Raw genomic sequence first — 16,813 nt, 5'->3', positions numbered from 1 at the left:
CAGGAATACAAACAAGTTTTACTGTCACTATACTGTAATATAACTATTTAGCCCCTACCCCCTTGTCACTAATGTAAAAGGTAAATTTACTTACCTTTATTCCAGTGCAGTGCAGGTCCATTGGTGCTGGCTCTGCCCCCGATCCGCCTCCTTGGCTGAGATTATCAGAACTGACAATCTCAGCCAATGCAAAGCTTTTCCAAAGAAAAGCACTGGGAGACTATCACACATGTGAGGCAAAACACTGTGCTATCCAATTAGCATCTCTTCATAGAGACACATTGAATCAATGCATCTCTATGGGGAATGTTCAGCTACTTCATGCAGAGTGTGGAGACGCTGAACATTGTGCAACACTGACACAGGAAGCACCTCTAGTGGCCATTTGAGTGTCTTTTCTTTAAAAAGGCAGTGTTTACATTACAATGCCTGCGGGAACATACTATAGACCCATTAAGCTGTAGTTGTTCTGGCGACTATACTGTCCCTTTAAGTAGATTAGTTGGGTTCTGAACCTGTTGAAATGTATTATTACTTTGGCAACTAGCAGTAATAGGCAACATTAAATCTAATTGGGTAATTGTTAACCTTGTGAGAAAGTTGTCATCAACCGGATCATATCCATTAATTAATATAATTGCATATTAAAACTTTAAAAGTGACTGCAACTTGCAATATGATGGAGGTAGCAATATTTTAGAAATTCTTTTTTTGAAAACAAAAAACAAATCTGGCAGTGTGGACATGTCTGTTACTCTAAAATAAAAAAAACATCCTGTCGCCTGGCATAATCAGTAAGTCATCTCCATAATCACTTAATGTGTTAGTAAAGAGAACTTTTATCTATCTTTCATTAGTTATTTTGACTACCATTGATGTTAAGTGTTATATGCCATTTGATGTGTACATAATTAATATGCATTAATAATGAAAACAACGTTAATGTGTCTTTTCAGCAATATTTTTAAAGGATATGCAATATGTGTGTATCATATGAGCAGTATCAGGGAAGCATTTAATGGCCCTTATGCTCACAAGGAAGGCCCCGAATACCATTGGACAAAGTATGAGCGAAAAGTACCTTACCCAAGGCCAGGCTCTGTAAGTTGGTGTTTTTCAACTTTGTTCCACAGATCGCATGCTAAATTTACAAGAAATGTGCAATCTGTCAAAACATAACAGCTGGCTTCCTGCAATTATTTTATGCTAGTTCTTTGCTTCATCAGCTGAGCTAAATGATTCAGAGTAGAATGGAATGACAAATTGAGCTAATACAATGCCAAAAGGCAATCAAGTTCCATATGATGGTTGATTGTTTTAATCTATGAGATCTCCATGTACATCAGTCTGGATGTCAGTAGAATTAATTCATAAGCTCTGAAAAGGCTTTGCATAATTTGTATTTTCTCTGATAATCACACCCTAGTATCACCCATTTTTATATTTAAAATAATGAATCTAAAATTACATGGCTACAAAGAGTACCAAGTTAAGAATGATCTTGATGTAAAGGCTCATTGATGAGTTTTTGTAGCCATGTAGAAAGAAAGACAAAAACAAAAGGAGCAGTGTACAACACAGTAACTTGCTTAGATAAATGCAGCGTTGATACGTAAATGTACAGTAGAACAACACTTAAGTCAAACTATTTATTAAAAAAATATATATACCACATGGATCATTTGTAAAACACCCATTGATTGTGGACCATTTTCTGATTGATGAGCCTCTGTAGTGCCTTAAATATTCAGGAAATTATTTTAGTTTTGAGAAAACCATTTGTACTTAGATGTGAAAATATAATATCTGAGTTAAAAAATAAATTAAAAAAATAAATATGTTTCTTAACTGCGCTACTGGCAGAGAAAGAAAGTGGTTTAGTGGTTCAAAACCCTTAGGTTGCTATTTTAACCTTGAATACATTCAGTGATTTTCATATGCTAATAGTACTTATACCTATAGAGCAGTGGTTTCCAAACCAGTCCTCAAGGTATTCCTACCAGTCTGGGATTTAGAGTACAAATAAGGGATGACCTCAAATCTCCCTAGTAACAACCTTCATGTTCCCCTTTTGTACCCTATAGGAATTGTATAAATCACAATTGGGTAGCACTTTGTGAATAATTTACCCTACTCTAATTAGGGGATGACTACCACAGCCTCCTCTCCTATGAAACTTATATCATCCCTTTGATATCCATTGTATTGATTCTTTACAAGTCATTCTTTTTCAATATTACTCATAGTTACTAATAAAGGTTAGGACTTACATTATTTTTATCATTCCCTTTATCATCCCTTCCTTCAGGTTTCCCTGTTTTCCAAGGGGTCACTACAGGTGACCTTGGTGCTGTTGGCCCTCAGCCCCTGGTTACCTCCTGGGCTGGGGGACACAAACTCCATTATTTTTCCTCTTGTGTGGGTACTTATGAGACATTTTAGTTAGTAGTCTACTAAATCAGTGTATTTTGCATATCCCCTTACATAACTGTAAACATATTGTTATCCTAAAACAAAACGATCTCTTATTTATTTATTTATTTTACATAAGATTTGCATTGAAATCCAAGGTATAAATACTAACATTCAATTGTTTGTTTGTTAAGTGTGCCAGCAAGGTGAATGGAGGCCACTATGGTACTACAAAAGATTATCCAGACGAAGCACTGCGCTTTGCTAGAAGCCATCCACTCATGTACGAGTCTATTAAGCCTGTTCATAGAAGACCGATTCTTGTCAAAGCAGATGGAAAGTACAACCTGAAAAAAATTGTGGTTGATAGGGTTGAGGCTGAAGATGGTCCATACAATGTTCTCTTCCTTGGAACAGGTATCAATTTTACGCATTCTGTGTATTCTGTGAAACATTTGGACATCTCCATTATATGGGGAATTTTAAAAAATAATATTGCAAATTTAAAGGCAAAATTGGAACTATTAAGCAACAAATTTTAATCTTAAATTTGCAAATCCCTGGTCAGATATCAGTTTTACTTTTTCTTCTTTTTCTCCTATAATTTTACTCGTAATCAATACCCAGTAAATTCATAGAATCAATATTTTCTAGGTGAAGCAAAGCTGTTTCTGATGCTCAAATAAATTTCATGTATGATTAGAACAGATTAATATGGATATTTTAAATTTTAAATCAAGAAAGCTCTTTGATTTTATTCTGTCTAGGAATTTAAAATAGACTTTGTTAGATTTAATATTTTCTATTTCTATACTAATTTGTCAATGAGAATGAGGTATTAACAATTAAATATTAAAAATGTATTAAATCATACCTGTATAAATGTATTATGCATGTTGTCATAACATCTGTTAAAATTTGGAATATATATATATATATATATATATATATATATATGTATTCAGGTTGCTTTTTTTAACCTAAAAATATTCAGGGACTCTAAAATGTTAATAGTATTTATACGCATAGAAGATAGTGAGGAAAAGAATAACCACAATGCTCAAAAGGGTTTAATTATTATATATCTAAACATATATATATATATATATAAATATATATTCAAAAGGATTTTGTTAAGAAAATGTAAATAAAATCATTACATTTTGGAATGGACTAAGAATAGGACCAATTGTATTGGTATATTATGTAAAACTTAGTTACAGCTGTTAGTTGAATTCCATGTTATGAAATAACGTTATGTACATAGAGAACTACAGTCATAGAACACAATGAGCTACACACGCAAAGAGAACAGCTGGCAACTTGAAATTATAAATTACTCTAATGTGTTTTTCCTTTTGTTTTATATTTAATCACATTTTACATATTGTATATGTAATGCATGATAGATAATAGTTCTATTTTTATGTCGGTGAAATTTACCACACAAGTGCACTAAATTGTATCACATGTGTGCTTAATTCATTCCTTCGCTTGTATTCATTCAACCTAATTTATTTTCTACTAGACCAAGGTACAGTACTGAAAGTTATCACTATTTATAATAAAGACACTGAGACAATGGAAGAAGTTATCCTTGAAGAACTTCAAGTTTTTAAGGTAAAATATATTCGTCAATCTTTATCAACATTGTCAACAAACCTCTAGTTATTTTGAGGTTTTTGAGGAATAACATTTTAAGTTAAAATGTTGGAGTACTGCCCCTTTTCTGTAAATTGTAAAAGCATGACAGAAAATAAAATTATTGTTAATGCTGTTTTCTCATTTGTTAATCTAATAGATATGCATTCCAATAATATAGTGTACAAATAGTATAGTTAAAAACATATACCAGTGAGGGCGCCACAGTCACAAATGTGTGTATATAGTTACCATATGTACATTCAAATTAAGCATGTATGGAGAAAAAAGAAAATATATACATAGTGAAGTATATGATAACACAGTAAAACAGATAAAATACAATTAATACACTCACAAAAGTAGTGGCACAAAGAGAAATACTTCTGATTGTGTTGGAAAGCTTGTCAGCCACTGCTGGGCTAAGACCCCTTTGCGTTAAAGTTCAGCCCCAAATAGTGATGATAAGATGGCAAACAGGTGTATAAGTAACACACCATAACCGTACAATTTCTAATATTTACATAAGTCGAAAAACCACATGAATACATCTGGTATAGCAATATAATAGGAAACAAATTGTCGGTAAGAACTACTGTAGTGGGTAAATGAGTACACTGGCAAGCATAGCGACAACCCCACTGAGCAAACATACAGATCCAAAAAATACAATGTGAAATCGAATATGAATCTAAAAAAATGGGGGGGAAATAGGTTTAAAATAAAAATTATCACAATGGAAAAATTAAAAGACTTCAGAAATTTAAAACTCCAAACAAATCATTTTAAAAATGATTACAAATGTAAAAATGAAAATAATAAATAAAGAGGCTGCATCATGATCTAAAATAGGGTGATAAAACAAGTAAAATTGTTAAATATAAATAAACATAAAAGCTCAATCCATATATACCAACAAATCTAAATCCACATTAAGACCCAAATGAGAGGTGGTTTTCAGTCTATAAATACACTCTGTTTCTTTCATGACCAAAACTTTTTTTATATCCCCTCCTCTCCAATGGGGGGTTATTGCATCAATTCCTATGCACATAAAATCCTGGAAATCATAGGGTACATCTTATACAATGTTTAGGAACACTGTGTTTTAAATTCATTCTTTTGATGCCATTGAAGTGTTCTAAAAGCCTGATGTGTAGTTTCCTAATCATGCATCCCACGTACTGTATTCCACACTTGCATTCAAGCAAATAAATAACATTTTTAGTTTGACAGTTTATAAAGTGTTTAATTTTAAAAACTTCCTTCGTAATAGTGCTTTCAAACTCTATTACTTTTTGTTTCTGAAACTTACACGTACTACAATGTCCGCACTTAAAAACTACTAATGTTATTACCTACAGTAATGTTTCTTTAGAGGATCTAATACGTGGTAAAGTGCTAGGGGCTAAGGTGGATTTTAGATTTTGTGTTTTCTTATAAATAATCTGAGGTTTATTCAGTAGAGATGTCCCGAATAGTTCGCTGGCGAATAGTTCCCGGAGAACATAGCTTGTTCGCGTTCGCCACGGATGGCGAACATATGCGATGTTCGGTCCGCCCCCTATTTTTCATCATTGAGTAAACTTTGACCCTGTACCTCACAGTCAGCAGACACATTCCAGCCAATCATCAGCAGACCCTCCCTACCAGACCCTCCCACCTCCTGGACAGCATCCATTTTAGATTCATTCGGAAGCTGCATTCTTTTATTTTATTTTTTATTTTTTTTTAGACAGAAGTGTGTTATATTTGAGCATGCTAGGCTGAACGTGCGTATATCATGGCTAGTTGCACTGAGGGTATGAGTATATAGCAGTACATTGTTGTGAAAGATGGCTGTCATGTTTAGGGTGTAGCTTGCACGTTATCAACTGTGTATTTATATCAGCAGCTCCACCACTAGTTATAAATCAAGTGTGAGTCGCCCCATGAGATGAGACTAGTGAATAACATAATACATGAATGGTTAAGGTAAAGGCATGTAAGGAACTACGACAATAAACTCTTTAGGAGGTGAAATAATGACATGTTTAAATGCTTGCTACTTTACGATTAGTTAATGTGCAGAGAGCAGTTCATGTGATCAAAGGCATGGTGTGGAGGATCAGCTATAGTGGGACATGCTTGGCAGGCTGCTGTTTACTGCTTGTGCTCATCCGATCCCTTCTGGGCGCCAGGTGCAGACCCTGGGAGTCCCTGATACCTGGAACAACAAAGGCAAGTCTCTGGCTGAGTGCCGGGTTCGCGGCTTGAGGTGGTGGAAGCTTGTTTTGTCGGGTGGTCGGATCTGTCTCGGTGGTGCTTCACATCCGTTGCGGGATTGTGGTGGCTTAAGGTGGAGGCGAGTGCTTGACATGGTGCAGGCTCTGCATTTCTGTTTGGGCCTCTGCATTTCGGGGCCTCCGGTCCCGTTTTCGACGCCTTTTGCGTTGGTGGATTTTAATGGGGACTGCTTTGCTTAGCTGTGGTGGAGCTTGTTGTGGCTGTGGTGGAGCTTGTTGGGGCTTCCTGCTTGTTATTTGCTTCCAAAATTGATTAAAGAGTCTGTCCAGCTTAGACTCAATATCCTGCCATGCTTTGTTGGTACCAGGAGGACACGCGGCTGCCGCCATATTGGGAGAGTCGCAGATGAGTATGTCAGCCTGGGCGGCTGTGCCACCACCAACACTAGCACCACAGCCGCTTCACTTGATCTCTCAGAGGAGTTATTTACACATCAGTTGGAAGAAATGAGTGATGCGCAAGCATTATTGCCAGAGGATGTAGATAACAGGGATATGTCTCAGTCAGGCAGCATTACACACATGGATGTACAGTGTGATGAGGATGTTGTACACGCTGCTGCTTCCTTTGCTGAGTTGTCAGATACAAGTGAAGCGGTTGATGATGACGATGCGTCCGTGGATGTCACGTGGGTGCCCGCTAGAAGAGAAGAAGAACAGGGGGAAAGTTCAGATGGGGAGACAGAGAGGAGGAGGAGATGAGTTGGAAGCAGGGGGAGGTCGTCGCAAGGAGCTAGTGGCACAGTCAGACAGCATGCATCGGCACCCGGGGTCAGCCAGACAGCACGCCAATCAACGCATGCTGTTGCCACCACCAGAATGCCGTCATTGCAGAGCTCAGCAGTGTGGCATTTTTTTGGTGTGTCTGACTCTGACAACAGTTTTTGGTATTTGCGGTGCGTTAAACGGGGAGTTTGGTCTGTCACTGTGAAGCGGGCGTAACCCTTACACTACCTGATCGATACAACATCATACCTGATGTTTTAAAGAACCTTATTCCAAACAATTTAGGAATGTTAGGTGATTTATGCCCTTTTTGGATTAAAACTAGACTCTGCATCAACTATGTAATTTTCCATGGGAGTTTTGCCATGGATCCCCCTCCGGCATGCCACAGTCCAGGTGTTAGTCCCCTTGAAACAACTTTTCCATCACTATTGTGGCCAGAAAAAGTCCCTGTGGGTTTTAAAATTCGCCTGCCCATTGAAGTCTATGGCGGTTCGCCCGGTTCGTCCATTCGCGAACATTTGCAAAAATTTGCGTTCGCCATTTGCGAACGGAAAATTTTATGTTCGCGACATCTCTATTATTCGGTAAAATGTTTTTTAAAAATTGGTCTTGTTTTAAAATGGTCCAATATTTCCTTACCATTATCTCAATAAGATGTGCCTTATTGTTTTATTTCATTAAAAATTAAATGCTAAAATCCTTATTGATCTTTTTTTGAGCTTTTCCGTTATTCTGTAAAATTTTGGTTCTATCTATCCTCTCTACCTGTTCTTCAGAATAATTAAGTAATTGAGGAGGGTAATGTCTGTTTTCAAATTTCTTATTTAAAAATGTACTTGTTCTTTAAAATCTGTCATATTTGTGCAGTTTCTTAAAAGTCTCCATTTGTTGGCCTTTTGGTATATTATTAAGCCAATTGGGATGGTGACAACTGGAATATTCTATATTAATTCTATAATCATTTGAAATTTACTTTGGATTTCTGACAATTTTCCTTATAGTACACAACCATAAAAGTGAATTCAAAATTAACCACAAATGTCAAATCAGTGTTGTGTACATAGTATTTATATTTCTGCCCTTTTAGTTCAGTTGATTTTCTGAATCTTTTTTTGTTAATGAAATTTGAACAAACCGAACCAAACCAACATTTTTATTTTCCAATAAAATAGTTTGGCCAAAGTTTTTTTTTCCCACTGTCTACATGTCTGTTAACTAACATAGACAGTGTTGAGATTTCAAATATGCATTTACTGTTGAGTAGTGAACTAGATTGTACTAACTAAAATATATATATAAATATATATTGTTACATAGAAACATTGAATGTGACGGCAGATAAGAACCATTTGGGCCCATCTAGTCTGCCAATTTTATAAATATTGTTTACTGTTAAATCACTTTAAATATTATTCTTCGTCTATATTTTATCTGTTTTCTTCAGGAGCCATCTCCTATTATTACAATGGAAATATCAACAAAAAGAGTAAGTACATGTTTTAGTTTTTAGCTTATATTAGATGATAAAGATTAACAATACTTTCACTAGCATAAAAACTGCACTAGTACTATATATATATATATATATATATATATATATATATATACATTTTTTGTTTATTTTATTGTTCTCAATTATATATATAAAAAAGGAAAGAAAGGAAAAAAACTGCCCTGTGTAGGTCATTCAAAAGCTAAGTATTAAATCCCTCCAGATGATTGCACAAAATGGATCTCAGCAGATGGTAAAATAAAAGAAAACGAATCCATAAATCAACCAAAATGATTCAGCTTGTATTCTTAGTGCCATAAATCTGCACATAATTCAAGACTTAGCATGCACAATGAACCAGCAGCTCCCCTGACCAAAAAAATGAATACTGTGGATTGTACTCATCATATATTCCTATGAATGACTCCCTTGCTCTTTCTTTTATGGCTAATATACTAGTCAGTGGTTTATTCAATTAAAGGACAACTTTAATATATTGTTACTTTACAAACTAACTGGCAGTACAGAATACTGATAAGTATCACTACCTCAAAAGTCGTATTCAGGAATATAACTTGTGAATTTCTAAAAGTATATAATGTTTTTGCAACAGAAATGTTAAACTAGTAATTTTCTGTACTGAGAAGCATTTGTTCCTGTACATTCAGTTTGTCTTGTCGTAACTACTTGTTGGCTACCTCTTGTGTAAATTCACTCCATTGCGTCCAACTTGTTTTTTTGTTGTACTGCACTGCAGAATTTGCTGGAGATTTATAAATAATAATAATAGTGAAAAGCTAAAGAAAAAAAGTTTTATTTGACAACTAGACAGTAGACAATTAACTAGAAAATAAAATATTGAAGTTTTTGTTTTTTAACTGTTTAACTGTTTATGCTTTTGTCTAAACAGCAACAACTTTACATTGGATCCAGATCTAGTGTTGTGCAAGTAAAGATCCATCATTGTGAGATGTATGGCACAGCATGTGCAGATTGCTGTCTAGCTCGAGATTCTTATTGTGCTTGGGATGGGCTCTCCTGTACAAGGTATTATCCATCGGCAGCACCATCTAAAAGGTGAGAACGCCATACAGATGTTAGATTTCTAGTTTCCCGCTGTTTTTATTTTATTTTTGTGATTTGCATAGCATTGGATATAAATACATTTTCAAAATTACATCTGAATGGGGATATAAAAAGTCAAAGTACAAATTACTAAAAACAGTGTAGCTTTTTCCAACATAAGGGCAATAGTAGGAGCAGGATCTAACTTACTTTATTAATTTGATCTACTTTATTCATTTACTTTCCCTTTCAGTTCTCTCAGCTGCTTCACTGGGTGGGTTAAACGCTTTGCATGTGTATACATGCTATAGGTGTCACATATCCCAACATGTATTATTTTTTATTTATTTTACTGTTTGTACTATTTGTAGCTGTTAACAGCGACAAAGAGTTATTGTGTGCAGCACAAATTCACAGATCTATGCCTACTATTTTCCTAGTGTCGAACATAGCTTGCATTTATGCTGGGAAAAAAAAGTCCTCTGTCTGAATCCAGTTATGCTTAGAAGCCAGCCTGTGAGCACGACGAATACCACCAATCTTTAAAATTAGTTCAAGCTAACAATATCTAATGAACACCAGCACGTCTCTTTATGACTCTAACGGGGTTATTAAATAAAGTGAGTTAGGTAATTGCTAATTCAAGGCCAGAGCAATGGAATTGAAAAAAATATCTCCTTGTCAGCTATGCTTCCATATCAGCAATTTTGGTCTTAAATTTGAAATTCATTTTGAATTGACATTGACTCCTGTTAATTCTCACTTTAGTAAATAACCCTGTAAGTGAATCAGTGTAAATATATTTAATGTAATCAATTGTATTCAAGTCCTATATAGTCTGGGGTGACATTATATATATATAAGTTACTCGAATGCAACCGTTAACATTTTCAGGTCATTCTAAAAGAATATGTGCTGTTCCTACTACCTCTAGTAATATCCCAGTACATATCATCTAATGGATGGTAGAGTCATCTGCATATGCCATATATATCCCTCAACCTGAGAGGGAATTGAGACATGCATTTAAGTATTGGTTATGTAATGTCAACAGGTATTCAGTGTTAAACTGTTAAACATTTTGCCCTCTTTTACAGGCCTACCAAACGTCGGTTTCCGGCACACCACAACCGACTTACACCATAACTATAACTCGGCTTATTGTATACGTCCACAAATGAGAAGGCTGAGCCATTAGCCAAAGCCTGTAATTGTGGAGGAGTTACCCGGAATATAAATACACAGACTTCTTGGTGGGCCCTCTTTTATAGGCCTACCTGAACATCAGTTCCAGCACACCACAACCGACTTACACCATTACTATAACACGGCTTATTGTAAATGACCACAAATATATATTTATATATATATAATGTCACCCCAGCCTATATAGAACTTGAAAACAGTTGATTACATTAAATATATTTACACTGATTTATATATATATATATATATATATATATATATATACCAATCACAATACAAAATATTATTTACCGTACTGAAATGACTCTGCGTATCTGTCAGAGGATGAGCATTTCCATTGTTCCATGTGAATGCTTTTTTCTTTTCTACTGTTTTATTGATCTGAAACCTGTGAATGTGGGATTACATTTGTCTATAAAAGAGAAGATGTTCCTGACATTCTGTTTTTGACACTTGGTTCCACAGACAGTATTCATACAATCAGTTAATTAAATGAAGATGCCTATTGATTGGAAGCACAATCAATTAAATGTGTTAAATCATGTTATTGGAGAGAGCTAAGAAAATAAGGCTTAAAAATGCATCTTCTGTGAATCCTGTTCACTAGGTACAAAATAATGGTATTATAGCCTGAGTGGATCCTTTAGGAAACATTAAATTACACCACATTATTTAAAGATTTAGTTATTGTAATTGAGTCTATTAAGAACATTTCTAGAAATAAGTATGCCTTAATTTACAAAATAATGCATTCAGGAAGACAAACAATGCAAAAACATGAGGGTTAAAAGCATTTTAGTGTTGAATTATGATATTCTGGGAATTAAATACCATTTATATGTGCATGAGTCTTGTTATGTTTGCATTTGTTTAGTTTGATTGATGTTGTCACTTTCTATGTGCATTAGAATTACTCTGCTATTAACAATTGACATTTACTTTTAAACACCAACTGATAGCGAAATCAGTTGGTGTGCTGACCCCACTTGACACGATGACCAATAATTAAATGTATGGATCAACAAAGTGTTCCTTTATAATTTTAACAGGCGATTTAGAAGACAAGATGTTCGTCATGGGAATGCAGTGCAACAGTGCTCTGGGCAACCATTTCATGGTAAGGTGCTATTAAGATGTGTGTAATCAGTCAGCCATGCCAGTAATGACCAGGTCACTCTTGCAGTGAGCATCATATGCATCGTATTTTCTTTGATACATAAATAAAAATGAGCCATTTACCTCTATCTTTAACTCCTGAATCTAATGTGCACATATTTATAAGTTGAATGTTTATATCTCGCAGTCTGTTTAAATTAATAATCACTTGTGTTTAGGAGAGACTTTTGAGAAGACCGAAGAACACAATGTATATGGTGTAGAACACAACAGCACTCTTTTGGAATGCATGCCGCGCTCCTTACAGTCTAAAGTCATCTGGGTCGTACAGAAAGCACATGAAACAAGAAGAGAAGAGGTAAAAGAACTTAACTTTTAGTTATTTGAAACAAACAGCCACATATGGTTCAAAAGGAAATATTTGATCTGTCAAGATTGTCCTTTTGTATCTGAGCTCTATGTTTATGTTAGCATTGTACAAAATTGTATATGTTTTTCCTTGGAAGTGCTGTTTATTCCAAAAGCTTTTACATTTGCAGGGTTTATTAGCTTCAGCGGGAAATTGCATTAATTCAAAGTGAATTTCAAATAAGCCTTACTAAGGGCATAGCTGATAGCAGAATATGAGATATGAGAAATGTATTTTTATTTTTATCGTTTGACCTAAAAGTTAAAATTCAATCTGAAATCACTTTGAATTCCTGACAATTCACACGTTAGTGAATTCATGTGTTAGTTTCCTGTTTCAGAATTTCAGAATAAAAATATAGTAACAATATAATATATATTTAAATCATGTTACAGACCTCATTATACCATGGTGACTTTTACATTATATGGCCGTTTTCTGAGTTATATTGCATAGGACCTCTTATCTGGACCAATTCTACAATCTAGTCGAAAATATAGCACTATTTCATTTTGGTTTGGTTTCCTTTCTCTGCAAGTACTGAAACTAACAATGTAACACAGGTTCACGGGATACAATACAAATTGTCTAATGTAGCTGTTAATTAAAATGAATATCTATTCTTAAATGTGAAATTAAAGGGACATTATAGTCACCAGAACAACTACAGCTTATTGAATTTGTTCTGGTGAGTAGAAACATTACCTTCAGGCTTTTTGCTGTAAACACTGTCTTTTTAGTGAAAATGCTGTGTTTACATTACAGCCTAGTGATAACTTCACTGGCCACTCCTCAGATAGCTGTTAGAGATCCTTCCTGGGTCATGGCTGCCTAAAATGCATCCAAACATTCAGTATCTCCTCCCTCTGCATGCAGACACTGAACGTTCCTCATAGAGATTAATTGATTCAATTAATCTCTATGAGGAGATGCTGATTGGCCAGGGCTGTGTTTGAATTGTGCTGGCCCTGCCCCTGATCTGCCTCCTTGTCAGTCTCAGCCAATCCTATGGGGAAGCACTGTGATTGGATCAGGCTACCACTTCTGATGATATCAGCAGACAACTTGTTTTTTTTGTTAGGTAAACAGCATGCAGAGTTACATCTTCTGGCTTGAATACAGTAAGATGTTGCTATATTTATGGAGGCATGAGGGGCCCAGGGGGGCTAGATGGTGGTTTTAACACTTTAGGGTCAGGAATACATGTTTGTGTTCCTGACCCTATAGTGATCCTTTAAGAAACCCAACTCTTATTTACCTGGTGAGCATTGATAAAGCCAGATTAGCATTAATTTTATAAGTGTTACAAATGCATATTATCTTATACTGTAAAAGCAAAGGGGTATTTTATCACATTCAATAGCTTACACTTAGAAACCAGTTAAAACTATGTAGAAAACAGCAAATAAAGCTAAAAAAAAAATTAAATACAGAGAATATGTCTCTCTTTTACACTCTGATGCAGTTATTTTAATCAAATAATGTTCTGCAAAACACCCACAGAATGAGTGAATGTCATAGTTGGTGATTCATGCTTTGAGTCATTTCGATATAGTTTAAAATGGATCCGTCACCAAAAAAAAAATGAAGAATGAATCAGTATAACATAAAAATGCTACCTACTATATGCCTCTATATTTTGTAAAGTGGTTCAATAGTTCTTCGTGACAGTGCCGTTATAAGATTGATTTGGTTTTGTGCTTTAAGCAATGATTTTGTCTTAATCTGTTTCAAACAACATCAATTATTAGCAAATCTGATTAACTTGGCTACTGGTGTGTGGCCCAGTGGAGACAGGTTCCAGCAATGATGTGTCTGAGATTCAGACCTGGGCACGGATCTCTGGTTAATCAATTCCCATCAAGTGAGAAGCCAAATGACCACAGTCTTATTTGTAGGTAACTGTCCAGTCAGTCAGGGTTGTTGGCTACTTTGGCAACTGCTGCATCAGCAAGACTCTGATCACCTGATGTGGATCCTACAGTGATGTGAGAGTTCGGCTCTAAATAGTAGTAGGGGCATCAATTTCTGCGTCCTCCTGGATGACATAAAATTTGCACACCTGTCCTCGAGTGGATATACCTCTTATTTTGCTCAGAAGCGGCCTCCAGTATCCATTACTGTGATGGAAAAGTCTGCAAACAGTCAGTCTAGCCAATCAGAACAGAAGACTGCTAGCTTCCAGAGTACTGGTGGCAATTGGTGTTCGCCAGGATATAGTAGTTGCCACTCCCAACTATAACTTGGTCAATGGTACGGATTGCTGGGCACATCAACACCAGCAATATCTACCAGGATAATCCTCACCGGTGGGGGAGGCAAGTGTAAACTATAGTGGATTTTGCAGGTATCCGGAATTTCAAGGGCAGAGGGATCGGCCACCTCCCTCTCACCAATGTTGAGTAGGCCACTGACCTGTCACAATCCAGAACTGCCAAATGTGAACAGAGCTACTCCAAAATTGTAAATACTGGTTCTTCCAAAAATGCAATAATGCTGTAAGCAGTGGATAATCAATTTTGTGTGGTAAAAGGGTGAATTCTGCTTGTCAAGATGCATCTAGTCCATTCAACAGCTAGGTTCTGCACCCCATAATTAACTTATATTTGGTGGTTAAAAAATATGTTTGATCACAGGCTTATTAGCTACAGAGCAGTGAGGTCTAGTTGTAGAAGGAGTTAATTTTAATTAACTATTTTCTTAATATTTTATTAAAGGGTAGCTTATGCGTATATTGTCATATGGATAATGAAGTAAAGGTTGTCTTGTTGAGTCTTAAGTGTCTAACAATGCATGAAATCATTTTTAATAGTTTACTGTGATTTATTTTAGGTTAAAACAGATGAGAGAATTATCAAAACAGAATATGGACTTCTGTTTCTAAAGCTCCATCGGGCAGATGCTGGGGTGTATTTTTGTCAAACCATTGAACATACGTTTGTACATATCATTCGAAAAATAACCCTTGAGGTTGTGGAAGAAGATCGAGTGGATGATCTGTTTAATAAAGAAGAGGATGAGGAAACTGGACAGAAGATACCTTGTCAAGTTCAAACCAACATCCCACATATCTCTAAACCATGGTATAAGGAGTTTCTACAACTTATTGGGTACAGTAATTTTCAGAAGGTAGAAGAATACTGTGAAAGAGTGTGGTGCACAGATAAAAAAAGAAAAAGACAAAAAATGTCACCAAACAAATTGAAATATGGAAACCCACAGGAACGGAAGTCAAAAAAATCTGAGCATTATCGTACTCCAAGGCATATATCTGGTCCATAAGTGAATCTTGCACAGCTTTCTTTGGGAATTTAAACTTTAAAAATCTTTATTTTCATATTAATGCAAAAAGACTAGAAGCATTACATCTGTAGTGAACTTTTCTATCTATTCAAGACTATGGACTGTTCAGGCATTATGTAAATATTTCTTCCATTGTATACAAATTTATATATTTTATTCTTGTTCCAGTTTTTTTTATGTTTGCTCTTGTATATAATGCATTTACATTTTGACACCTTTCCAAATTCATATTTTTGAATTTATTTTCCAGTGGCAATTCAGCTGTTATTTTTGAAAGAAAAAAATGTGCAAGGTTTGAACAAGAGAGTCCTGATCCTCCCATATGTGAAAATCAAATTGCTAATGGAAGCCACAAGCCATACATTGTATACCAGGAGAGTGACTTCCATCAATCAGAGGCAGCGCAAGTTATATGTTCTAGTGCTGCAGTGAGAATTAGAGACCGTGCACAGTGTGAAACAACAAGCACATCATGTAATATAGCAAATGTGGACAGCAGTTAATATTCTGTGAGCATTCGGGACAGTTCAGACCAGTGCTCACATTGTCATTCTTTTGTATGGATATCGAAGAAGTGGAAATTCCTCATTATCAAGGTGGTAGCAGTGGCGAGGGCTTTGATTCCAGGTCCTTATTAATAAGAGTTTTTGCATAACTTCTCTTTAACAGCTTGCCATATGCTGAAGGGACTTTGGACAAAGACCCCTAGTGCAATTTCCTCTACAATTAGCTGTACTAGTTATGTTGTGTAGAGTCACTTACAATTCAGCAAAATGTGGATGCTGAAAACAGCATCTTATATTTATAGCAGATTATAGTTTTTGAGGTAGTAGGTGTACTATTAATGTAAGATATAAAAATATATAGACAGTACTTATCATGTTGGCTTTAAGTTATTTCTAAAAAGTGGGTCTAAATGAAATCAGATATCTCTCAGTTAATTTGAAAGCTACCTTGTAGAATGTGGTAACTATTTAAGTAACTGTAGTATGGTTAGCATCAAAAATACAATTATACATGTTTGCAGAAAAAACAAACTCCAAAATGTGATGAAAAATTACTAAAAATATATGATGCTAGCCATTTAATAAACACTTTTCATATAATGTGATCATCTTACCTTCACTATATTACCAACAGCTTTTTTAACCAACA

The 16,813-nt window shown here is 35.3% G+C and overlaps 1 protein-coding gene across 1 annotated transcript in view; it reads left to right on the top strand.

The window, feature by feature from the left end:
* Positions 1–16,096, top strand: part of SEMA3E (semaphorin 3E) — a 152,836-nt gene extending 136,740 nt beyond the window's left edge. Inside the window, exons 10-17 of the mRNA XM_063448190.1 lie at positions 957–1,101; positions 2,607–2,829; positions 3,941–4,032; positions 8,512–8,553; positions 9,470–9,636; positions 11,880–11,947; positions 12,165–12,304; positions 15,188–16,096. Coding sequence (XP_063304260.1) covers positions 957–1,101; positions 2,607–2,829; positions 3,941–4,032; positions 8,512–8,553; positions 9,470–9,636; positions 11,880–11,947; positions 12,165–12,304; positions 15,188–15,637 — 1,327 coding nt within the window. The 3' untranslated portion in view covers positions 15,638–16,096. The remainder of the gene's footprint in view (positions 1–956; positions 1,102–2,606; positions 2,830–3,940; positions 4,033–8,511; positions 8,554–9,469; positions 9,637–11,879; positions 11,948–12,164; positions 12,305–15,187) is intronic.
* Positions 16,097–16,813: the final 717 nt, after the last annotated feature.

Source organism: Pelobates fuscus, chromosome 3, assembly GCF_036172605.1.
Source record: "Pelobates fuscus isolate aPelFus1 chromosome 3, aPelFus1.pri, whole genome shotgun sequence".
NCBI classification, from domain to species: Eukaryota; Metazoa; Chordata; class Amphibia; order Anura; family Pelobatidae; genus Pelobates; species Pelobates fuscus.
Note: the sequence above shows the minus strand (reverse complement) of the source record. Positions and strands in the feature narration are given on the sequence as shown.